At 35.8% G+C, this 27134-nt stretch overlaps 1 protein-coding gene across 11 annotated transcripts in view; it reads right to left on the reverse strand.

Annotated features, from left to right (window-relative positions):
* Positions 1 to 1644: 1644 nt before the first annotated feature.
* The window catches only part of SSBP2 (single stranded DNA binding protein 2), a 166167-nt gene continuing 140677 nt past the window's right edge, over positions 1645 to 27134 (reverse strand). For all 11 annotated transcript variants that reach the window (XM_034441218.3, XM_034441216.3, XM_034441221.3 and 8 more), the window contains 8 exons: positions 26091 to 26139; positions 24705 to 24740; positions 23549 to 23603; positions 21568 to 21638; positions 21007 to 21085; positions 19196 to 19224; positions 11009 to 11107; positions 1645 to 5787 (listed from right to left, as the gene is read on the reverse strand). In XM_034441218.3, the coding sequence (XP_034297109.1) occupies positions 5758 to 5787; positions 11009 to 11107; positions 19196 to 19224; positions 21007 to 21085; positions 21568 to 21638; positions 23549 to 23603; positions 24705 to 24740; positions 26091 to 26139 (448 nt within the window). In that variant the 3' untranslated portion in view covers positions 1645 to 5757. The remainder of the gene's footprint in view (positions 5788 to 11008; positions 11108 to 19195; positions 19225 to 21006; positions 21086 to 21567; positions 21639 to 23548; positions 23604 to 24704; positions 24741 to 26090; positions 26140 to 27134) is intronic.

The raw sequence follows: 27134 nt of genomic DNA on the forward strand, positions 1-27134 counted from the left end.
TATGTCATATTATACATTTTTCTAAATGATGCTAAATTAGTGAGGTTTTTTTAAAAAAAATATTGTAAATGCTCACATGGATATTCAAAGTATGGCCATAAGTCCTTGAGATCTGATTACAGTACACATTAAATTAGAAAAAAACTATTAACTCTTAAGTACTGACATACTTTAGTGGTACAATTGGAATCTAATGTCCAGAATAATTCCGATGATGAACTGTTCAAATTCTTTTATAATTTGAATTATAAACTATTTTGTTGTTGTGAACTTAATTTAAAATGGGAAACCATTTATTTTCTAAATCTTTTAAAAATACAATATTGAAATTGCACAGGACATCTACAGAATTATTAGAAATTAGAATTAGTAATCTTTCAGATGCTCTTATTAAACTGAGAAAGAATATGGCCCAAATGTATATAAATATTACTATTTTTACTTTTTAAAATAATAACTTTTAAAAATGTTAAATCAGCATATTTAATACTAGACTGAATACTTTATTTGGCCAAGTGTGATTAGGCACACAAAGAATTTGTCTCCGGTTCAAATAAAAAAAGAGTAGCACTAAAAATCTTTAGCACTATAAAGGCTAAAAATAATTCAATTTTCCATTTAATTTTATATGTGTCAGTGCACAAATCTGTTTGCCTAACTGCCTGCCTATCTAGAATGCCATTGTTTGGAAGGGCATAAAATCTTAATGCCACAAATAGTGGATAACATAATTGAAACAGCCTTGAACTAGAGCCTTGGTAGTACAGTGGTCTAAGGCACCCTGTTATTAAGCTGGATATTAAGACCAGCTGCCTGCAATTACTGCAGGTTCGAATCTCGCCAAGGCTCAAGGTTGACTCAGCCTTCCATCCTTTCTAAGGTAGGTAAATTGAGGACCCAGTTGTGGGGGCAATAAGCTGACTTTGTATAAATATACAAAAGGATGAAGGCTATTGCTGAGCCCATTGTAAGCCGCCCTGAGTCTCCGGAGAAGGGCGGCATATAAATCAAATTTGAAAAAAAAGAAAAAAAAAAAACCTCAAAAAAGTCCTAGTTGACAATTCCAATGAATAAAAACCGGCTTCACTTAGTATAAGGAATTTTCTACAGGAGCAAGACTTGACCAATCTGTTCAACAGTCAGGAAAGATTCCATGTGCAAATGCATTAATGGTATTCCTTGGCATTGAAAGAATTAGACAACCTGTGTTTGCATAGATCTCCATATGCACATCAGAACATTTAGAGAAATGTGTATTATATAATTACATTAATAATTGTACATCTTATTAAGATTGAAAATATGAATTTTTGTATTTTGATACTAAATTATAACTTGAAATATTTAAGCTTCATGTTGTTTTTTAAAAAATATTTAATATACCGAAAGAGTTAACATACACATTTCTATTCACTAGTCACGCTTAAAATTCCAGTGTACTGTCAACTGGAATGAAGGCTTAAGTTGTGCAATAATTTCTGATGAATTGCATGAAAAAATACTTTTTTTTTTTTACTTTTTCCAAATCGCCCTATATCATGGATATACTGTTGTTAAAAACTATATGCCAGGTCTGCCCACAATAAAATGAGTTTCTTCAAAAGGGAAATCAGGGAATAAATATATAATACAGTAGGACTCATAAAAAATCAGTGCAATATTTATTGGCAAAAATGTGTGACACCAATGTAAAAGAATAAAAATGTACAACTTAATCCTCTTCAAGGAATTCACCATCTAATTTTATAGCTTTGTTAACATCCAGCATATTGACATATAATCACAATTATGATAAACATAGTAATGACTTTTAGTCAACTGAGTTTTGATGCTAGGTTGTAATCCATAGATACAAAACAGCTACTCTTATTAACCAAATAGCCACTCTCTTGTTATAGCTATGATTAATTTACATTCCTCTGTTTTCAAAAGGATTTGGTATATCATTAATTGTTTGGTGCTACATATGCAAGCCATGTGCTTATTCCTTCCTCTCTTCTTTTCATGGCATCTTCTACTTAATGGGTTAATTCTGAGTTTTGGAAAATCATTTATGGCTGTTATATTAAGAGTATGATTTGTGCTTGCCCTATAAACCAGGATTTTAAGGAATTAGGATTTGATTGCTTGGCATTACATGTGAGCCAGCCCTGTAACTGGATTGAAATATGCATATTAAATCAGCATTACATCATTTTTCTTAAAAACAAAAATGTCAGTTGGAAAAAGCTTTAACTAAAAGTACCTGATAATTAAATCAGGTGCTTTTGGATGTCAGCTGTTCTAGGTTTATTTTTTTCATTGGATCTAGTATAGAGATGAGAAAGTATTTGGGGTGCACCAATTAGGCCAGGATAGTGGCAACCAAAGGTTCAGCTGATGATAATCTGATGAATCAGGCAAAAATGAAAATCTTTCAACTAGAAATTGGTTACTGTGACCTAGAAGCTTGAAGGACCATTTCCTCATTGTGGCTGAATCAGGACTTGGTGAAAGCGAGGTAAAAGAAATTATACCACCTTTTCTGAACCTATGTGTGCAACAAGTTGTGAGAATAAAGAAAACCACACCAAATTCAATCATCCTAGATTTGATTTTAAAGCAAACATTTAAATTCATGTTAAAACATTTTATGTAGGAACCACTAAAATGGATTATATCCTGTATGTTTATTACTTGATACCGAATCTATTTCTGGGATTTTAAATTTTTGTGTGTTTGTGTGAATGTGTATCTGTGTATGTACGCACACACACACACATACACACACACACACAGCTCCAGGCTATGAAATCAATTTTAATTTACTTATCATTTTTTTCAGTAACTTCTAGCAAAGTTTTCAGAATATTTCTAAAGAGACACAGGTAGGAATAAATTTGATTTTTTTCAGGAATATTTTTAAGTAGGATACAAAAGGAAGCTGATATTTTGATCACATATAATCCTTTTAAGAAGTCCATATATATATATCATGTTTTGTGAACTGTTTTCACTTGGCTTTTGGAGAAATTGCATTAAAAAATTCCCAAGGTGGGAATTAGAATCACGGCATTAAGGTTCATATAGGACTACACCACATAAAGTACATGTGGAACTTTAACATGTGAGAAATAAATCAATGACTGAAAATCAATGATCTATTTTAATTTTGTACTTCATATTGCCAAATTCTATAAATAATTTACTAGAACATACAGAAGAATCTAAACAAAAATACAATGTATAACTAGCATCGTCATTAGATATTATATGCACAGCATTCATAGTTATCATTTTATGTGGTGTATTGGAAATGAGTTACTGGAAAAATTAGGCACAGAGATTTTTACATGCATAAAATGAGTATCTGAAAAACTAAGGATTGGGGATAAGGAATCATATCCAAAACTGCCCTTCAATTCAGAGAAGACACTTTGTTCCAGCAGAAGTTCCCATTAACAAAAGGGAGAGAAAGGACCTGGTTCCCATTTTGTTTTCAATTCCCTGGAATACATTTTTGAAAGAGAAAGAATAGACAATCTCTTCCCTCATTGCATTCATGGAAGGTTTGGTTGAATCAAAAAGCTTTTCTGAAGAAAATAACTTCACTGGATACTATCTAGAATTATTGTCTTGTTCCGAGTGTTCAATAAAATGAAAATAAAATATTTTGGAGTCATAGATTAAATTTTGTAAAAATATAAACATGTGTTAGGTTACACATTGCAACTTTACTCAGTTCTTCAAGGTTAATTTAGAAGTAATGGTGATACTTAAGAACCATGCCCAAAGTTTTGTTAGGTATCATGTTTTGTTTCCATGATGGGACTTCATTTCCCTTTTTCAACTTTCCCGGTACAATCTAAATTTTCTCTATATGATTTCCTAACCCTCCAAAGCAGATTTGATGGTTAGTAGGCGAGAGGAAACATATGTTCCACTGGTGGATTCTATTCTGCTTGGAGTGACATGATGGGACATTGCCCCAAGTTTTCTTTAACACCAGAACAAAATTTAAAGAATGATCTCCCCCCTCTTATTTTTTTTTTAAACAATCCAGATTAAAGTGTAAAATTGCTTCGTATTCAAATATTCTTTCATTGCAATTTCAGCAGGAACTATAGATTGCAACTATTGTAAAATTCTCAGTTACTTTTTATAGGTGGAAATAAATTCTTGTAGGCAACACGAGAAAGTTACAAGATATGCAGATAATGGAAGCTGCTACTATATCGGAATTACCAAACATTATAGTAAAATTGAAAATAGGAATAAATATAAAATAGTTAACTTTTCACACATCATTTACTTGCCAAAAAAAAGGATGGGGAAATTATCATGCTTTCCTCATATAAAGCACCTTAAATTTCTCAGTTATTTGAAACTCAAGAAAAAATGATATTGGATGAAATTTACCATGGTCTTTTAACATAAAGGCAATTAAAATTCTTTTCAGATTAATAGCTGCATTTGTTTTTGATGCAACAGATGGAATAACTTAAGTCAACATTAAAAGTTATAATAAATGTAATAAGTTTACCGATCATTAAGATAATATAGGACTTTTAAGTTTATACTGATTTTAGAAACATCCAAAGTGGTTTAATTATATTGATAAAATATAGATAGTGTGATGGAGATAAAGCCAGTAAGTATAGCGAGGGAAAGTAACTTGTGTCTCTTTCACTTTGGCATATGAAATAATTTGAATATGCATAAGTAATCTCGGGAGACTATGATGAATATTAGAGGAAAATATTGTGTCTAAGCAATATACTGTATAGCTGTTTTTATTATAATTAGAACCCCTGTGGAAGATCATACTGAGTATTTCCCTAACACAGGAATCCTGCCAATTTTTATTCCTGGATTGCTCCTGCACTTTAATCGAAGCCCAACAAATATTTTGTATTTCTCTGCATAGATCAAAAAGTTGAGCTAAACTCAGTCATACCTTGAAAGCAAATATTAAAGGATATGCATCCTAGTCCTCAAAATATAATTTGGGAGTAAACTTGTTTTGATGTTTACCACCATGCAAATATGTTTAGTATAGCAGTATTAGACATTTATTAAGAAGTAGGGCACAAAACTGTTCTAATTTCTTCTCAAAGGCAAAGAACAAGTTTAACACACTTAATTTTTTTTCTTGAGTAAGTGTAGTTTTCAATTCACATGATTACTGGTATTAAATAAAACTTTATGAAAGCCCTCTTATAAGCAATTTTATTCCTAACCATGATGGCTGACAATGACAAAAACAGAATGTATCTGAGATCAGTTTTAAAAAAATAACTTACAAAGCAGTGATATACACAGCACAAAACAGGTCGGATGGGAAGAAGGAAGCAGTTCTTTTGAAAGATAAAATGTAAACGTAAAAAAGATGGAATAAAAGTCCCTATTTCTTATTTCTACTTAAGATGTCATGTGATAATATTTTACAACGTCCTGCAGGTCTATATATGTATGTGCTCATATTTATGTCTCTGTAACACACACATACATACACCTATCCCTACATATACATACACAGATAATTGTTTGCAGTTCAGTCTTGGGCAGCTCTGATATGCCACATATTATAGCTGAAACCAGATCAAGACCCACTTTCTTCACAAAACAGGGAAGATGGTTGGAAAATAACGGTGGGTCCAAATGTGGCAGAAATCTTTTCTGTTAAACTGTACACAGGGATGAATATTTTTTCTTCTTTAGTAGCTCTCTGGAGAGGGCCAACTCAGTGCAGCCTTCACGAAGAAACTTGATATTGGATCACACACTCATTGTCATGCTGGGAGAATACTGAAAAATAGGAATCCACATTTTAGCTACAACTCATTTACCAAGATACTAATAGTGAACATGAAATGCAAGTATCTTGATTAATAATAACAACTTAACATATGACTACTACTCCTAATTTAACATAACAATTTATTCATTCATTCATTCATTCATTCATTCATTCATTCATTCATTCATTCATTCATTCATACTTCTATACCGCTCTTCTCCTTTCGGATTCAGGGCGGCGAACAGCCAAAATAAAAACATTTATATATAACATCACAGTCAAAAATAGATTCAAAATAATCAAACAAATTTGGCTCATAATTTAAAGCTTGTCAATTTAAAATCCGTATCAAATTTTAAAACCTACCATAAAATCAAGACAGACCGGCTAACTGAAAAAAGTAAGTTTTTAGGGCCCGATGAAAAGTCTGGAGGTCGGAGATAATTCATATCTCTGGGGGTATATTGTTCCAAAGGGAAAGTGCCACCACAGAGAAGGCTCTCCTCCTGGGGGTTGCCAGCCGGCATTGTCCGGCTGATGGCACCCTGAGGAGGCCCTCTCTGTGGGAGCGAACCAGCCGGTGGGAGGCTATTGGTGGCAGAAGGCGGTCTCATAAGTACCCTGGCCCTAAGCCATGGAGCGCTTTAAAGGTGATCACCAACACCTTGAAGCGCACCCGGAAGTCCACTGGAAGCCAATGCAGCTCGCGCAGGAGAGGAGTCACATGGGAGCGCCCTGTCGCTCCCATAATCCCCCGCGCGGCTGCATTCTGCACCAGTTGGAGCCTCCGGGTGTACCCCAAGGGGAGCCCCATGTAGAGAGTGTTACAATAGTCCAGACGAGAGGTGACGAGTGCTTGAGTGACCGTGCATAGGGAGTCCCGGTCCAGAAAGGGGCGCAACTAGCGTATCAGGCGAACCTGATAAAAAGCCCCCCTGGCCACGGCCGTCATATGCCCTTCTAAAGACAGCTGTGCGTCCAGGAGGACACCCAAGTTGTGGGCCCTCTCCGTGGGGGCCAATGATTCGCCCCCAATAACCAGCGATGGCGTCAGCTGGCTATACCGGGATGCCGGCAGCCACAGCCACTCGGTCTTGGAAGGGTTGAGTCGAAGCCTGTTTCTCCCCATCCAGACCCGCACGGCCTCCAGGCACTGGGACATCACTTCCAAGGCATCGTTGGGATGGTCTGGGGTGGAAATGTACAGCTGAGTATCATCAGCGTACTGATGGAACTCCACCCCAAAACCACAGATGTTCTCACCCAGCGGCTTCACATAAATGTTGAACAGGAGGGGCGAGAGGACCGACCCCACAAACAAGGCGCCTTGGGGTCGACCGCTGCCCCCGTCAACACGGATTGCGACCGGTCGGAGAGATAGGAGATGAACCACCGCAAAACGGTGCCCCCCACTCCCAGTCCCTCCAGCCGGCGCAACATGATACCATGGTCGATGGCTGCCAACACAAACTGCGAGCGGTCGGAGAGGTAGTAGGAGAATCACCGTAACACGGTGCCTCCAATTCCTAACCCCCTCAACCGCTGCAGCATGATACCATGGTCGATGGTATCAAAAGCTGCTGAGAGGTCTAACAGGACCAGGATAGAAGAATAACCCCTATCCCGGGTCCTCCAGAGATCATCCACCAACGCGACCAATGCCGTTTCCGTACTGTACCCAGGTCTGAAGCCAGACTGGAGCGGATCCAAATAGACAGCTTCATCCAGGTACTGGGGAAGCTGTCGCGCCACCACACTCTCAACAACCTTCGCAATAAAACGAAGGTTGGAGACTGGATGATAGTTAGCCAAAACAGCCGGATCCAGGGATGGCTTCTTGAGGAGAGGCCTCACCACCGCCTCTTAACATAATGTGATATCTCTCTGGCTTGGCAATGAAGGTAAGTGTTGTACCTTATTGTCTATAATTTTGCATGCCATGTAATATTTGATTAAGCAAAATTGTGCTACAAATATCTGGATTCTGAAACCTCTTAAGTTTCTCATGATTTATGATACGCATTAAGAGTTTTGTTTTCTCCTGCTTCCTTTGTTTCTTTGTGGAAACAAATTGTTTCACAATTTCCTTTGTGAAAATTGTGTGCAAATTTATATATATATCTATATGTATGTATGTATGTATGTATGTATGTATGTATGTCTAAATTAGTATGTGAAATTTAAAGCAGAACATATACTATTATAGCAGGAGTAGCAATCAGTCACCAACATGGCTTGTTACCCTTTCCTTGCCTCCACTATAATATTAAAAATTGTAACATTTCCTAAGATCATCAAATTGCACAAGATTTCAGTCTAATAAACTATTGGGATCACATAACAATGGCGGGCAGGGGGAATGGGACAACCAGGTCCCCTCCCTATGTCTTGACAACTGAAATGGTTTAAGAGTTACTGATAATTTCTTGACTAAGTTACTGAAATGTCTCATCCAGTGTATACAGTACACAGAATTTGCTGATTTTAATACTTTAATTTCATCATTTCACTTCAGCAACTGATGAACTATTACAATATTTTTATGGTTATATCACTATGTTAAAAAAACTTATGATATTGTTTCAGAGGGAGATTCTTCAGTTAGATTAATATCAAGATCTAACTGAAGAGCTAGGCATAGAAAAACTGCAGCAAAGTTAAAATGTAAAGAGCTTTCTTCCTTTCCTACTTCTTGTTTAATTGGCAATTTTAATATGAAAATCATACTGTACCAAAACAATAACAGCAATAATTTCAATCAATTTTATTACAGTCACAGACCAGCAAAAACAGTAATAATTTATACAAAGTGATTACAAATATGATTCCATTAAATTGTATGCATTTTCTTGAATTGAAAAAGTTCTGCTAAAAGTGAATAATAATTTCATGGTAAGGAAGAAATATTTATTAATCACACAGGATGAAAATCTGATATTTTTATTATAAAGCCAGTTTTATCTAATCTGGAATGATAAACCTTAAATCCAAGTTATTACCATTGTATATAACTTTTGTATTAGTGTTTTTCTCACTGTTAATTTATATCAAAAATGTATTTACTGGAAATGAAATAAGCATAAAATTATTTGTATATACATGAAAACATATTAAGAGTAAGAATGTTTATAAACTATAAATTGATTTATATACCATTATTCTATTAGAATATTACTCTCTGGTTTTAATTCAATAAATTTTTGAACGTTCTAATGCAAACAGTAATAAGAAAGTCAGATCTATCTGCAGCAAGTTGTTCTAACAACATTTAATTTCATTTAGAACAAATTGTTGATTGACTGATGGACAAATGTTATTTTATTTAGAATTAAATATGAATCAAATAACTCTTCAAAAAAAGAGAATATTTTAAAGAGTCTTAAGCATTGGTAAAAATTTATCTTAATAGAGACACTAGTTGGCTTAAACAAGTTAATTCTAACAACTATTGCTCAGAATATTATTTCCAATTTATTTTTTGGAAACTACCTGATCACCATTATTCTTTCCATACACTAACTGGATTCACAGGCAACACATAATTTAACATGAAATATATCATTTATTATACATTTCCGATTCTTTTTCTGTCTTTGTAACCTCAAATCAGGTAAATTTGTTCTAATCTAAAACATGGAAATATATATCTCAGTTGTTCTTTTAAATGTATCCTAAGGATCAATTCAGGAAATGTTGTGCAGAATATTTAGTCCAATGTTGGCTAAATGTTTTGTGGAAGAAGTGGGACTATCAATTATTTCAACATATTGAGAAAAAAAATCTCTTTAAGGAGCTACATTTCAAACAAAACATCTTTCATACTGGTCCTCCTGATTCAGTAAGATCTTAAGAATTTACATGAAATGTAAATTAACAGAATACATTTGATATGAGTAAAGTAGGTAACTGAATGTAAAATTGTTACTACAATTATTGTTCTGTGAAATTATATCAATTTCTATTTAGCAAAATTGAAATTAGTGCTTATTGTAACACTGCATATCATACTTTTAATTTTTGTTAACAAAATAATAATATAAGTGACAACATAGGCAAAAAAACAAACATATTTTTCTTTACATTGTCACTTATAGTTTTTATTTTGGTTTATTGATAATAGAAGAAATGGGGAAAGAAATTTAAATTTATCACTATTATATACTTCTTGGGCAGTATCTTCCTTGCTATAGGTTCAAATTTGTTGAAATTGGCTTTGAATGCAGAAATATATGCAACATAACTTCATGCTGAATGAAAACACACTTTTGATTCCGTCTTTCACACTTCATACACACAAATACAAACCCTTACATATATGAACAAAAAAAGTGTGAGATATAATATTAAACATTACAATGTCTACTACAATAGATATATTAAGTAATGTTAAATTTTTCAAAAATTATACGCAATTGCCCCATCATTCTTTTATTTTTTTTAAATGTTGAATTATAGTTTTTCAATTAACACCTAATTGGCCTTAATCTTAAATATAGATGTTATACAATCCCTTGAACATTTCCCTTGAAATTATTATTATTCTTTACATTAAATGGAAACTAAATTTATATTTTATTTATTCATTAAATTTATTTGCTGCCCATCTCGCCACAGTTGAGTGGTGGCTTTCAACATAAAAGGCAATAAAACCATAATAATTAGATAATTCAAATAACAATTTATAACAACTTTATGTCCATTTACTGAGAAGTAAATCTTGTTGCACTCATTCACAAGTTTTACAGTACTGTATACCTAGTTTTTTATTTAAAAATAAAGAAAAACTTACTGGCCATAAATACTGTACAAAAGTGATTTAAGAAGGTTGTGGAAGTTTTTAAAAAAGAGACTGCACAGGTACCTCCAAAAGATCATTTAATTGGTTTTCTTAACCACTATAGACCAAATGATCTTTGTGAATCCTTCTATTGCCATCATTCTGTGATGTTAATAAATATGTTCAGGGTTGTCTTGCTATGATTCAGCATATGAAGCAAATGTATCGTGTATGTATCATTCCTAGTAATACTATAGGCAATAGCAATGGAAACTGCAAAACAAGCTTAACATAAGTGTTCATAACTTGATTTCTTTTCACATTAAACACACAGCCCTTAATCTATTATGGGTACAGGAATTCATAAGTATTATTATACATGGCAACACCTAAAATGATGAGGTAGAGCTGTACATCCAGCAGAACAACCAGAATAAAAAATAAGTACTTACACTTTCACTCTGAAAAGGATTTAGAAAGTTACCCCCCATTTCACCATCATCTCGAGGGGTCCCAGGCTGATTGCTCATACTCATATTACTTGGAGAATTCTATTTGGAAAACAAAGCAAGAAAATCAAAAGCATAAATCATATGAAACTTTTTAAAAGCATCCCATGAGAGATACTTTTCTTTCACCCACAAGTACAATGCCCTCATTCTCAAGGGTGAGAGAAACACATATCCAATAGGGATTATCTTATATTTGCCAACCTGTATAAATATACTGAGTGGGGAAAGGTTCCTCTTGTACACCTGTATATATTATGTAAGCCCAGTTTCATGTCCATATTATAACCTTGGCAAAAATCACAAAGTCAGGGGCAGGGCTGATGATTTAGGGCCCCACTACACAGCACAAGAAAAGTCAAACCTAAGAACTATTCTGAAGCCAACCATGACATTTTCATTCCTCTTAGCATTGAAATGCTGACAGATGTGCAGAGATTACATGAAACCAATCCATCATCTCTTAACTGATCAGTCAAGAGATTGCAAAAGTTGTATTCACTAGCTCTGAAAAGGTTTTTCAATCCTGTATAGCTGTTTTCAATTTATCTTTCTTCTTTTGAAGATTGTGTTGGGACAGAATGGGAAACAGGATTTTATTTACAGTTTTAAGGCTGTGTTAAAGAGGTGGGTTTCATCAGTTTCTGACCAGTTCTGGAGAACCGGTAGTGGAAATTTTGAGTAGTTCGGAGAACCGGTAGTAAAAATTCTGACTGGCCCCGCCCACATCTATTCTCTGCCTCTCAAGTCCCAGCTGATAGGGAGGAAATGGAGATTTTGCAGTAACCTTCCCCTGGATTGGGGAGAGAATGGAGATTTTACAATATCCTCCCCCTGCCACGCCCACCAAGCCATGCCCACCAAGCCATGCCATGCCCACCAAGCCACACCCACAGAACCGGTAGTAAAAAAATTTGAAACCCACCACTGTTCTAGATGCACATTTGTATTTAAGTTAGACATGCATTACTTTGGGTGAGTCCCCCTGAAGACTTCAACTAAGCACACTCATTGCTCAGGTGATGATTTAGCAGAATTATCAAGCAGGATTGTACCGTGGGTTTCATAATGAAATTATGGCCCCTCCTCCCTGTAGCACCTTACATGAAATGCCTCAACATTTTTCTTTCTTAACTTTAACTTTCTTAACTTAAGAGTGAATAATAAGAATAGGGGTGGGGGGGGGGGGAAACAGAGATAAGTACTTATTTTGAAAAGTTGGGTGGGAACAAGGTCAGACAATTCAGTAAAAGTGGTTGGGTCATTATGAAAAAGAGAATGAGAATAGTGACTATTTGGTGAATAGCTGTTTTGGAAAAAAAAAAACCACGTTTCTTTCAAATCCATAATTTAAACAAGTGTCCTAATATGTACAATAGGGAAATCAATGAATCTTAGAGGTTAATTGTTTATGATTAGTGAAGAATTCAAGGATGGTGAAAAGTTTTAAATGTGGACAAATTATTCATTGTATTAAGAATAGATTTTGGAAGAAAATGATGGTAGAATAAAAAATGTGAAAGGAATGAAAGTGAAAGTAAAAAAATAAGTAACTAGAGGAAGATTTACAAAAGGATACACAAAACAAAATTAAGAAACAAATGGAAATGAAAAAACATGAAATAAACTTGAATGAGCAAGAATTTTTGGCAAATAAATTAAGAGCATCTAAACAATTTTTTTTTGAAAATGCAAATAAACCGGGAAGAAGGTTAGCATACAAAAGAAAAAGAGAAAAAGAGAAGGAAGTAATAAAATATTTACAAGATGAAAAGGGGAAAATTCATTATAGAAGTGAAGAAAAGAAGAGAATAATTCAAAATTATTATGAAAAGCTCTATTATCAAGAGAAGATATCTGAAGAGAATACAATTTTTTAAAAAACCAGTCCTACCTAAAATATCCAAACAATACAAAGGGATGTTAGAAGAGAGAATAACAGTGATGGAGCTAACAGAAATGATTAAAAAACAAAAAAATGGGAAAACACCAGGTCCGGATGGACTACCAGCGGAACTATATAAGACATTTCAAGAGGTGTTAAACAATGTAATATTGGAATTATTTAATGAACTTTTATTAAAAGCAAAAATGCCAGATTCCTGGATAGAGGCCTATGTAACACTTATACCTAAAGAAGATTCAGATCTGCAATTTATAAAAAACTATAGATTGATTTCATTGTTAAATGTGGATTATAAGATTTTCGCTTCTATAATGGTGAATAGACTAAAGAGACTATTAAATGAATTCATTTGCATGGACCAAAATGGGTTTCTACCTAAAAGGCAAATTAGAGACAATATGAGGATAATTTTGAATACGTTGGAGTATTATGAGACACATCCAGAAAAACAAATGGCGATGATATTTCTAGATGCACAGAAAGCTTTTGATAATGTAAATTGGCAGTTTATGATAAAGCAACTACAGATAATGGACTTTGGGGAGAGATTTATGAATACTATAAAAACAATATATGATAAACAATCAGCTAAGATAATGATGAATGGAGAAATGACAGAAAAAGTTAAGATAACAAAAGGAACAAGGCAAGGATGCCCATTATCCCCATTGTTATTTGTATTGACTCTAGAAGTGCTAAATAGAAATATAAGATGAAATGAAGAAATAAAAGGGATGAAAATTAAAAAAGAGGAATGTAAACTACAAGCCTTTGTGGATGATTTAGTATTTATCTTGGAGGAACCCCAAAAAACAGGACCCAAATTATTAGAACAAATAGAGGAATATGAAGAGGTAGCAAGTTTAAAAATAAATAAAGAAAAAACAAAAATATTGGTAAAAAATATTACAGAAAAAAAAAGAGAATTAAGGGAGAAATTGGATATACAAATTGTGAAAAAAGTGAGATATTTAGGAATACAATTAACTTCAAGATGTGTAAAAATAAAAGAGGATAATTATTATAAATTAAAAAGACAAATTGAGAAAGACTTGGAAAAATGGAAAACTTTGCAACTATCATTTATGGGAAAAATAGCAATAATCAAGATGAATATATTACCGAGGTTATTGTTTTTATTCCAGACAATTCCTATAAAAATTGAAAAGACTTATTTAAAAGAATTATATGGTTTTTATTTAGAAATGATAGATTTGGATAAGATACTTGTGGGAACAGAGGATAAAATAATTTTAAAAATCTATAGCTTTCTGCTTAGTATGGTCAGTGGCTGAATGATCTTGGTAGAGGGGACCTAGACATTAAACCCTTGTCATGGACAGATCATTTGCTCCTTCGCTTAGACTTTCAAGCCGCTTCCCCCCGCCGCAGGGAGACGGAACCGACTAGATGGTTCCGTCCCAGGCGCCTGATGGATCCTGAAAGGTTCCAGATGGAGCTTGGGCCGTTTCCCGAGACTCTGGCACACGACTCGACTGAAGATCTGGTGGCCGCCTGGGATAGTGCGGCCACAGGGGCTTTGGACTGCATCGTGCCTTTGCGGCCTCTGACCCGATGCCGATCTCAATTGGCTCCTTGGTTCTCTGAGGAGCTGAGAGAGATGAAGCGTCGGAAAAGATGCCTAGAGAGTGTTTGGAGGACTAGTCAATCCGAATCTGACCGGACACAGGTGAGGTCTTATATCAAGACCTACCTAGTGACGATAAAAGTGGCAACATCTAACTATTTTTCCGCTCTTATCGCATCTGCAGAGAACCGCCCAGTCGCTCTGTTTAGGGTGACCCACTCCCTCCTTCGGGTGGAAGTGCGGGAAGATCCCTTGCAGGGTCGAGCTGAGGATTTTGTGCAATTCCTGCATGATAAAGTCGCTCAGATTCGGGAAGGCTTGGACTCCGACTGGGTGAGTCTGGGGAGGGAGATGGGGGTGAGTCTTGAGAATATTATCTGGGAAGAATTTGACCCTGTGGCTCCCGAGGACGTGGACAGGATTCTGGGTGGGCTTAGTGCTACCACATGTTTATTGGATCCGTGTCCCTTCTGGTTGGTACTGGCCTCCCGGGAGGTTACACGAGGCTGGCTCCAGGGGATTATAAATGCTTCTTAGAGTGAGGGTGCCTTTCCTGCCGCCTTGAAAGAGGTGGTGGTGAGGCCCCTTCTCAAGAAGCCATCCCTGGACCCGGCTGTATTAGCAAATTACCGTCCGGTCTCCAACCTACGTTTTGTGGCGAAGGTTGTCGAGTGTGTGGTGGCACGACAGCTACCCCGGTACCTGGAGGAAGCTGTCTATCTGGACCCGTACCAGTCGGGCTTCAGGCGGGGTACAGCACAGAAATGGCATTGGTCGCGTTGGTTGATGATCTCTGGAGGGCTCGGGAGAGGGGTTGCTCCTCTGTCCTGGTCCTATTAGATCTCTCAGCGGCTTTTGATACCATCGACCATGGTATCATGCTGCAGCGGTTGAGGGGGTTAGGAATTGGAGGCACCGGGTTACGGTGGTTCTCCTCCTATCTCTCCGACCGCTCGCAGTTTGTGTTGGCAGGGGGGCAGAGGTCGACCTTAAGGCGCCTCGCTTGGGGAGTGCCGCAAGGGTCGGTCCTCTCGCCCCTTCTGTTCAACATTTATGTGAAGCCGCTGGGTGAGATCATCTGTGGTTTTGGGGTGAGAGTCCATCAATACGCTGATGACACCCAGCTGTACATCTCCACCCCAAACCACCCCAATGATGCCCTTGATGTGATCTTCCGCTGCCTGGAGGCCGTGCAGGTCTGGATGGGGAGAAATAGGCTCAAGCTCAACCCTTCCAAGACTGAGGGGCTGTGGCTTCTGGCCAGTATAGTCAGCTGGTGCTATCGCTGACTATTGGGGGTGAATCTTTGCCCCCCACAGAGAGGGCTCGCAATCTGGGTGTCCTCCTGGACTTACGGCTGTCTTTAGAAGAGCATATGACGGCCGTAGCCAGGGGGGCTTTTTATCAGATTCGCCTGATCCACCAATTGCATCCCTTTCTGGACCGGGACGCCTTGTGCACGGTCACTCATGCCCTCACTTCCCGTCTGGACTACTGTAATGCTCTCTACATGGGGCTCCCCTTGAAGAGCACTCGGAGGCTCCAACTGGTCCAGAATGCGGCTGCACGGGTGGTTATGGGCGCATCTCATTACGCCCACATAACACCTCTCCTGCGCGAGCTGCACTGGCTCCCAGTGGTCTTCCGGGTGCAATTCAAGGTGTTGGTCACCACCTTTAAACTGCTCCATGGCATAGAACCAGGATATTTACGGGACCGCCTTCTGCCACCAATAGCCTCCCACTGATCAGTTCGCTCCCACAGAGAGGGACTCCTCAAGGTACCATCGGCCAAGTTATGTCGGCTGGCGATACCCAGGAGGAGAGCCTTCTCTGTCAGAGCTCCTGCCCTCTGGAATGAATTGCTCCCGGATATTTGTAACATCTCTGACCTCTGGGTCTTTCACTGTGCCCTCAAGACCCTACTGTTCCGACAGGCGGGGCTGTCTAACTGAATGATTTTAAATTGGATTTTAATATTGGGTTTTAAAATTCGGCCAAAACTATTTAATGATTTTAATTAATTTTAACTATGATATTGTATATTTATGTTTTTAATCTTGGCTGTACACCGCCCCGAGTAAGGGGAGGGCTGTATATAAATAAAATTATTATTATTAGTATGGAATTAGTGGAAGAACCAGTAAAGGAAACAATGATTGCTTGGACAAAAAAATGTGAATATTCAATTGAGCTCGATAGATGGCAACAGTTATGGGAAAGGAACTATAAACTAACAATGTCCAGTGCATATAAAGAGAATCAATATAAAATGTTTTATAGACGGCATATGCCTCTGGAAAAATTGGCAAAAACATTTAAAGACAAATCAGCTAAATGTTGGTAATGCCATCAAATACCAGGATCTTATTATCATATGTGGTGGACATTCCCAGAAGCTAGAGATTGGAGCAGAATTAAGACATGGTTAGAAGAAATGATCCAACAACGTATTGATTTAAAACCTGAGCTTTTCCTATTGGGTATACTACCAGAGAAAATTAGTAAAGAAAATATATACTTGATTATACATATAATAACTGCAGCGAGGATTGTATTTGCACAAAGATGGAAAGCAGAGAAAAATCCCTTTGGAAGGGAAGTAATTAAAAAAATCTTAGATTGTGCAAAAATGAACAGATTAACTTTGATGATTAAAGAGAGAGAAGAAATGGACTATTATAAGATATGGGGGAAATTTTATGATCGGTTAAAAAAGAGTTATGGATAAAGATTGTGATAATCAAATAAGGAGAATGTTATATTAAATGTTATGTAATTTTGGAGGAAATATCGCAACAGAGAAATGGAAATTATCAAGGAGAAATGAAGATAGGAGGAGTAATAAAAAGAAGTAGTCACGGAAGAAATACCAAGAAGACACACGGAAGGATTGATGTACTACTTGGTTTGTTTAAAAAAAAACAAAAAACTTTTATTAAAAAAAAAAGAAAGTAAAAGTAAAAAATGAATACAAGAACGGAAAGCAGGAGCCTGTATGTAAAAAAACAGTAAAGACAGATTAATTTCCCAAGAGAATGATGGAAAGAAGATGGAATCAGAGAGAATATGGAAACCAGGGTAAGAATAATTATATTACAGCATGTCACAGATATGTGTGGAATTATGCTTGAAAAGAGGATGTCTAGAAATGAGAATGAGAAAGGGAAATGGAAAAAAAGGCAAGTTTTAAGTACAGAGTCAAAGAGAGCAAGAGTGGTTTGAGATAAATAGTGGAAGATAAAATGTTAACAGATGTTAACATTGTTTTGGAATTCTGTAAAGACGACTAAGCAAGATACATGTAACAATGAATGGGATTAAAATAACAGTGATATCGAAGACAAAATGTATTAAAATGAATTTATACATGCCATAAGGATGCTGAAAAATGCTACAGCTGCAGGTATAGATGGTTAACTGGAGAAGTGTTAAAACATGGATATGGCTTCCTCATGGAGTGGCTGTGTGACTTGTTGAATACCACGTCATTATTATTTCATTACACAAAAGAAAAGATAGCAGGAACTGATGCAAAAACTATGGGGGATTTGTTTAAGTATGCCTGGAGAAGCATATGGCAGAATTTGGATTTAAAGAGGTGATAATGAGCAAATCTGTTAAGAACTCTGTGGTTTTATTATGGGAAGAGTGGTTTACAGACCAGATTTTTGCTTTTCAGCAAGTCACTGAGAATGTATGAATGTGAGAAAGAAATTTTACTGTATGTTTGTTGATTTAAAGAATGCTATAAAGTAAATATGCTTAAATTATGAAATGTTTTTCATAAATATTGACTGGATGTTGATTGCTGAAAATAATAAGAGCAGTATATAAAAGAAGTAAGGCATTTGTGAAAATAAATTGAATGCTTAATACATAGTTCAACACTGAGCAGGGAGGGAGAGTGTCCCCTTGTTTGTTTAATTGTAGATATGTGCAAGGAATGCTTGTGGTGATAGCAAAGATGTTTGGCTGGGTACAGGAATATATACTTTTGCATGCAGGCATGTAGTATACTTGACTGAATACACAAATGTGATAATGGAACTGTATATGGATGTGCAGGAAGTAAAGATGACATGTCCAAGAAGTACAGTGAAGAGTTTAGGCCTAAAGCTACTATAGTTTTAACAGTTTTCTTCTTTTTATATTATGTTTTTAATTTCTTTTGACTATCTCTTACTTCTGTTCTGCATTGTGCTGTTTTCCTGGAAGGGTGGTGAATATATGCAGGAATTGTCTTTGATAAGATCAACTATGAACTTTAAGAAGAAGAAAAGAACAAACTATAGCCAGAGTCACACATAGTTTAAGGAGGAAACCCTTATAAATCAAGGAAAACCACTTGGAAAAATGAGAGTATTTTAATGTATACCTGTTTTTCGAAAGAAGTCTGATATCTACATTTCTATGGTTTGAGACACAAATGTAGCAATAAAACTCAGCCACTTTAATGAAAATTAGGTTTTAGTTCATGAGCCACAGATAGAAACAATGTACATCTTCAGATTTCTGTTATTAGGAAAACTGGGATATCTTCAAAATCAGCATAAGCATTTTCATTTTAAAACAGATATTTTAACAGTCCTTTTGTTTAGAGGAAAAGCAATGTTAAAAATAAAATGTTTACTTACTTTGGAGATACTGTCCATATCTCCTGAGCCTTAAATTAAAAAAGAAACCTCAGTTTAATTAATTCAATTTAAACAATGCATTCAGTTAAATCTTAAAACATCTTTCACTTTGTTGCACTGATGATTTTAGATTTAGAGGTCTCACATGCTCTCATGTCTGAGATCCTAGTTCTTTTTCAGACTGCTTTCTGAAGAGTTTTTAGAAATCCTAAGAGGTTGCAAGAATAAGGAATAATGCTCTGTGTAATCCCAAAGCTAAATAAAGAATAAGCGTTGTGTAATTTTATTTCATTTTGCGCTTGCACTGATGGTGCTATCTCAAATAGTATTGCTCAAATAATGTTTATATGCCTTTTCCATTGATGTTAGCGTGCCTGCTATTACAATTATTTATATGCTGCCTACTCAAAGAAATCAGGAGGTCTTATAATAGTTCCATTAAACATATCCATAAAAATTATAAATGCTAAATCATTAAGTATTTTTTAAAAGGCTGCTGCATGCTTCCACTTAAACTCAATTCCTAAAAGCTCTGTGGAAGAGAATGGCTGATGGATAAAAGGATGGAGGTTAGCCTGATTTAACAGAATGAACTATTCCGAAGTGAGATGGCTCCTGCTGAGAAAGCCATTTTCTGGTTTTCCAATCCCCTGATCATTTTCAGGATGGGCAGCTGCAGCTTTCTGTCCTGGCCATCCTATTTAGATTCTTTCCAAAGAAGGTGGTAAACTAAGGATCAACTTCTTAACTGAAATCTATTGCCAACCAAAGCAGCTCTCATGAAATAGATGCTTTATAGCAGGGGCATCAAACTCGATTTCATTGAGGGCTGCATCAGGATTGTATTTGACCTCGGGTAGGGCGGGGGGACATGACTAGGGTGGACGTGGCCAGTTCGACATCACTCGCTCCGTTTTTGGCTGCGATGGCCTCCTGTATCCTTCTGCCTTCGAAAATAAAGCCAGGCCCAAGCTCCATTTTCATTGGCAGGGGCACCGTGGGTCCTTCGCTGATTCCAGGGCAGCCCTGCAGGCCAGATCTAAACATCCTGTGGGCCAGATCCAGCCCGCGGGCTTTCAGTTTGACATCCTGCTTTATAATTTCTACCTAGCAGAAACCAAGAATCCAAAAGAACCCACACACGACACAATAGCTCTTTCTGCTAGAGTGCAATAAATGAAATTTCCATAGAACCAATGAGTTTATGTATCTCAGTTATTTTGTCCCATTCAATCTCTCATAGCCTCCAAGTACTGGTCAGGATTTACACAGCATCTCCTGTATAGTCTGAGTTTGAGATATAAAGCTGAGTATCATCAGCATATTAAATACACTGCACCCCAAACCAACAGATCTTTCTCGGCAATTTCATGTTGATGTTAAATAAGAATGAAAAGAGGCTCAAGCCCTAGAGCATCACACACTTGACTGGTCCAGGCTGAACCTCTTCTTCAAAAACATTGATTGGAATTGCCTGCAGAACCATCACCTACAGCATCCCAAATATCCAGCCCTCACAAGGTTACCATAGTTGATGGCTGTTGAAGCCAACAGGATGAGGAAAAACACATCAATTTCCTCCCTTCTCAATATGTGCAAAACATAACATATAAAGCAGAGAGAATAAAATCTATAATGTCCCTTTCACGATCATCTGACTTTTTTTTTCTAATTTAAGGAGCTCATCTTTATTTGTAATTTCTAACTACAGAAAAAATTTGAGAAACCAATAAAACAGTTGAATATGATATATTTTAAAAACGGGATACATTACCTAGCACAGGATTTAAAAAGGCAAATTATATTCTTACCTAGTGATCCATTCATATGATGTGAATCCATTCCACTTAATCCACCCATTGGACCATCTGACCCTGGTCCCATTGGAAACTGCAAAAAGGGGAAATACGTCATACTCCAAAAATGTTAATAATTTGTAACAAAGAGAAATACAACTCATAGGACATAATTCCGCTGTGCCCTTAAAACCTTCTTTTTCCAGCAAGCCGGGCTGGCCTAACACTTTTTAAAATGTTTTTTAATTGTTTGTTATTGTTTTTAATCATGGGGCCAAATTTATATATATCTTTTTAATTGTATTTTAATATTTGTAGTTTATGTTTTTATTTGGCTGTTTACCGCCCTGAGTCCTCAGGGAGAAGGGCGGTATACAAATTTAAAAATAAATAAATAAATAATAAATAAAGAGATTAAGAAAATGTCCACGATAGATAGATAGGTAGGTAGGTAGGTAGGTAGGTAGATAGCTAGATAGATAAATAAATAGAAGATTAGAATATACAATTATTAAAATTTTGGATTTAGGGAGTCAGGCATAAATTCAAATGTATGTATTTATTACGGTTATTTACATTAGGTCTGTTGGCTCCAGGAGGTACTGCATTCATTAAAGTGTACATGTTATCTCCAGAGTTGGTTGAATCTGAAAACAAAAATGCCAAGTACTTTCAATGAAATCAATGAAAACAATTAATTATTATTTTTAAGGAAAGACATTCCAGTATTGCTTTCCAACTGATTATTAACATTCTATGAATCAAGTATAAGATACTTCACAAGATCTACAGCCACCGATAATAGACATTTATTACAAAGTAATAACTATAGATTAGAATCCAGATCACTAAGTGAAAGGGCACAAAGGTTTTCCTAATGAGTCATGAATAAGTACTTTATTTTGATTAGGAAAGAGCAATGACATTGTGAGGTAAGATTTGAACTTTCAAAATGATCATGAAGTACAGATAGTCCTCGACTTACAACAGTTCATTTAGTGACCGTTTAAAGTTACAATGGCACTGAAAAATGACTTATGACTATTTTCCACAGTTACGACTTTTGCAGCATTCCCATGATCACGTGATCAAAATTCAGATGATTGGCAACTGGTTCATATTTATGACCATGCTATGTCCCAAGGTCATGTGATCACCTTTTGTGACCTTCTGACAAGCAAAGTCAATGGGGAAGCAGATTCACTTAACAACTGTGTTACTAATTTATCAACTGCAGTGATCCACTTAACAACTGTGGCAAGAAAAGTTGTAAAATGGGGGAAAACTCACTTAACAAATGTCTCACCTAACAATAGAAATTTTGGGCTCAATTGTGCTTGTAAATTGAGGACTACCTGTATTCCGTTAAGTAACAGAATGTGTTGGATTAATGGCACAGAGGTCCTTGTTGGATTGTAAATAATATGTGTATGCATTTTATTTATGAAATACAAAATGGTGCAGAGGAACAATAAGAATATAGGATGAGTTTTTAAAGTTTTGTTTGGTAAAGTCTCAGTGTATTAACTTATATTTAAGATTTTAAATATATACTTTAACTATTAAAAAAGAAATTCATCTATATTTTTTGTGCCAAAACCAAAAAATGAGACAAATACTATGTTTATCCAAAAAAACAAACAAACAAACAAACAAAACCCATAGATTATTTATTTATTTTATCCAAATAATGTAACTTTAATAAGTTGTAATTTTAGGTTAGATAAGACTATGAAGGGAGCCAGTTTGGGATAATGGCTAAGGCACCATGCTAAGAACCAGGAGACCATGTGTTCTAATACCACCTTAGGTGGAAAGCCAAATGGGTAACTTTGGGCAGTCATGCTCTCTGAGCCCTAGGAAAGAGGCAATGGCACTTCTGAAATCTTGCCAAGAAAACTGCAAGAACTAGTCCAGGTAGTTGCCAGAAGTCAGCACTACTTGAAGCCAGATCAGCTTTTATAAGTACACTTTTCTTTTCAGGGAATTATTTTAAACTCAGAGTCATCATTTTCCCCGCAGATAAATACAGTAGCAAAATGTTGCCAGCATTTTTGTTTTATAATTATGTATGCGAGAAATAGTCCCAGAGTGAGGAAAACTATAATAAGGCATTCTGAAAAGTAGACGAGATCAAGGAAATTACGCATTATTTCATAGCTTTGCATTGACGCCATTTTTAGGCAAACATGGTAATTAACAAAAACAATAATGTAGGTTAATCTCACATTATATTTGAAAATATTTTTGAAGATTTATGCAGTAAAATGTTGTTATTTCCTGTGATACAGTAAGCCATAACAATTTGTGTTCATAATGGGGAAAATTAAGGAATTATCTTCCAGACTGAGAGAATGGTTGATATAACTTTGGCAGTTTCCTATAAGTAATATTGTGTGTTCAATTCATGTAAACTAAGGATATCTAGAATCTGCTAAGTTCTGTAAGGAAATACAGTGGTTGAGAATTCTAACAATGGCTATTGAAATGTTAAGCAAATGTTAAACGATTGCTGTGTCAAACATTGCCATTTCATTCCCCCATTAAAGTTATCTACCTGCCGGACTAGGCATGATGGGTGTTCCAGGTGGCCCTCCACCTCCTGGTGGACCCTTAAAAAAATGAAAGGCAAATCAGGAACATACATACACACAAATATTGTATAAGCAACATAATTAAAAGATTTGATTAAACAGTAACTTTTCTATATATCTATCATTTATCATTTCATTTTCCAAATGGTTAGATATAATGTCACTCAAAGATTTGCTTTTTTTCAACAAGAAAACCTAAATAGCCCAGAAAAATACAATTATTCAGCTAATATATATATTACCACCAGATCATCTCAAATTCATAGTTGTTCCTTAATCTGATTCAGGTGGATTGACCTGGGTAGTATTTTCCTCATGCGAAAACTTGTCAACTTACACAATTAATGAAAGTTGCAAAACTGGCTTGGATAAGCAGGGGTTGGATGAAAGACTGGATAGAGAGATAAATAAAGCACATTCTGATGGGAAAGACTTGAGGCTTCAGCCCACGGATACTTTTCTCTCTAGTTAGCTCTGATCTTCCATAAAATCTAACAATATTCTTTCAAAAGAACTTTGCCAGCATTTCTCTTTATCATCCTGCTCCAATTTTAAATATATACCTTTCCTATTAACCCTTTACCTTGAAGCCTGCTCTAATTTCCTATTTATGTGTTTTTTCCAACTTTTATTTAATTGCGTCTACATTTTTGAACTTCTGTTTTTTCCTGTTCAGCACATAGCAATTTTGGTTTTTATAACTAAAGCAAGTATTAAAAAATTAGTATATAATCAATATACACTGGTGATTCAGTACTTATTGTTAATTGGTTCTGGGAGGTGCAATTAACACCAAACAAAATTTTCCCATAAGGAATAATGTATTAGTCATGAGGTAACTGACATCAGCAAGTTCTAGCTTGTGCACTGACTACCAAACAAACAATGAATATCGGGACAAAATATTTGCATCAAAATGCATTCAGTACCAAATTCAATGAGTTCCAAGCATTTGAGTACCGAGATTCCACTGTACTAGAAATACATGGCAGACATAACTGATATTTTTGTGCTTTTTTCTCAGCAATTGAACATCTACTGTATATTTTAAACTGAACAGAATGATGTATGCACACTGATGAGCACTGCACACATAAATGTACACACACACATACTCACTACATAATTCCCAGGTGAAGCAGAAGAGTACGGTATCTAAAAGACAGTAAGACAACAAAAATAGACTATTCTTTTCAGTTCATATAGACTAACAAGGTTTTTATAAATATTATTTTATTATTTTACAGTTAGTTTTACAGGAAAGAAAGAATATGCTCAGTTTTTCAATTAATTAATTCTATTAAGAAAGGGAATGGTAATATCAAATCAAAATCAGTCATATAGAATTACAGGTAGTCCTCACTTAAAGTCCATTTGTTCAGCTAACTGTTAAAATTATGACATCATTGAACAAAGGGACTTATGACCAATCCCCTAAACACCCCTATGGTCAGGTGAACAAAGTTCAGGCCCATTAAGGCTCACCCACATTTACAACTGACTTTAGGCCACTTGCCTACCTGCTGGGTGTCACTACTGAATTGGCCATTTTATCCTGCCTATTTGCTGCATCTGGGACTTCTGTCATGCCTGCTCAGGGTCTCTATTCACGCACTAACCAGGGTCTTCAAGCTAGGTCCTTCTTTTGCACTGCTATAGCTGGGGCCATCTTTTGTGTGCCAGTGAAAACTCCTGAGTGAGGCACAAACAGTATGAATGGAAGTCCTGAACAGAGTGTAAGAGAAGCTCTGGCTGCACCAACAAGAAAGAAGTGCAAAAGAAGGACTCAACCAGTACAGTACTGGTACACATGACTGGATGGTGGGTGCAGCTGGTGGTGGCAGTTAAGCAGATGGCCAAAAGGGTACAGATGGGGTAGAGATAGGCAGGTGGGGGGAATTCAAGAGGAGGCAGTCCCTTACCTTACTGAGGCTTGGGGCTGGGAGGGTTCAAGCTGGGAATGGCTTGGATCGGGTGGGGTCCTCGCCTAATTACTTGTGGGATTCAGTTAACGATGGCAATGGGGACTGCTGTCACTAAGCGATGCAATCACATAATGTTGTACTTTAGAGATGCATTGCTTTGCAACAGAAATTCTGGTCCCAATTACCGTCGTTAACCAAGGACTACCTGTAGAAAGAACATTTTTTACAATTAGTTTTACCTTAACTTTACATATAGAATTTCAAAGAAAAATAAAATTTTAAAAAGTCAATTATAAACAAAACAATAAATTTGATTTGATTGTGCAATTATTAATATTTTAGGTACACAATCAGGTACACAAATAATTAATTACCATATTATCTAAAGATCTCTGAAATAAGAGTAATCTTTACTAATGCCAAGTACAACCTCTAAAAAGATCTTTTGGGATTATAAAAACTAACATTACCATTAACCAGACAGTTACTATGTGCAAAAACTGATAAAACAAGCACGTTTTGATTAATTTACTTTCACTTCTTTTTAACAGGACAATGCTTCATATAAATGTTTACTCACAGAATTGGCATTTGTAGGGTTTGGCCAAGGTCTACCACCTCCTGGACCCCTAAAATAAAGATCAAATTTCAGTTTAAATAAGCAATAAAGCTTATTTAACTATAAACTATTTAATAAGCATAAACAAAATTCATTAAGTTGTTGCTGATATTCTTTCAAAAAAGCAATTACTGAAGAAAACAAAGAAGTACAATTGATATTATTTATATTTGTAATTTAAATTTAACTTATAGTTTAAATGTATAATTTAAAATAAGAACTTTATACAGATTAGTATAGTAACTGCAGTCAACAGACATGCCTAGAAATATTGTATGGAGATATTTTATATAATATTCTGACAAGAAGAAGTAAATATCGTCTAAGGTATTTCTAAAATAATCAATCCATCCAGTATTTTAGGTAGCATCACTCTCTACCATATCTGTCTTGACCAAATCTGAGTTGTTGTATGTTCTTTATAAATTCAGTAAATGTACACTACGTATTATTTTAGTTACAGTGTTCATATCTTATTGTTTTACCTTTGAATTAGAGCTGTGCTTACAAATTTGTGAACCCTTTTAAATGTTCAATATTTCTACATAAATATCGACTAAAACACAATCTGTTCTCCATACCTCCTAAAACTAGATATAGAGAACCAAATTAAACTAATGGACCAAAAATATTGCACTTGTTCATTGCTTTATTGCTTTAGATCGAACTATATTGCATAACCATCAACCTATTTCCAGCCTTGTGAATAAGTGGTAGGATGGCAATTGCAAAGGAACTTAGAGAAAGTACTACCTTACCCTTTCCAGTAAGGATTCAGGCCTGGGCAATGGACAAGAATTACACTGGTAATTCTTACATCAAGATATGGATGGGAAGAGCATGATAGTATTAGTCTTAATGGATTTGCTGAGGACCTTCAGTATCATCAATCATGCTATATTTTTGGACTACTAGCAAACATTCAGAATCGGGGATACCATTCAACAGTGATTCCACTCCCTCCAGAACTGATAGTTCCAGTCATACATAGGGGAAGTTGCAAAA

Source organism: Pantherophis guttatus, chromosome 2 (assembly GCF_059756535.1).
Source record: "Pantherophis guttatus breed Tessera chromosome 2, ASM5975653v1, whole genome shotgun sequence".
NCBI classification, from domain to species: domain Eukaryota; kingdom Metazoa; phylum Chordata; class Lepidosauria; order Squamata; family Colubridae; genus Pantherophis; species Pantherophis guttatus.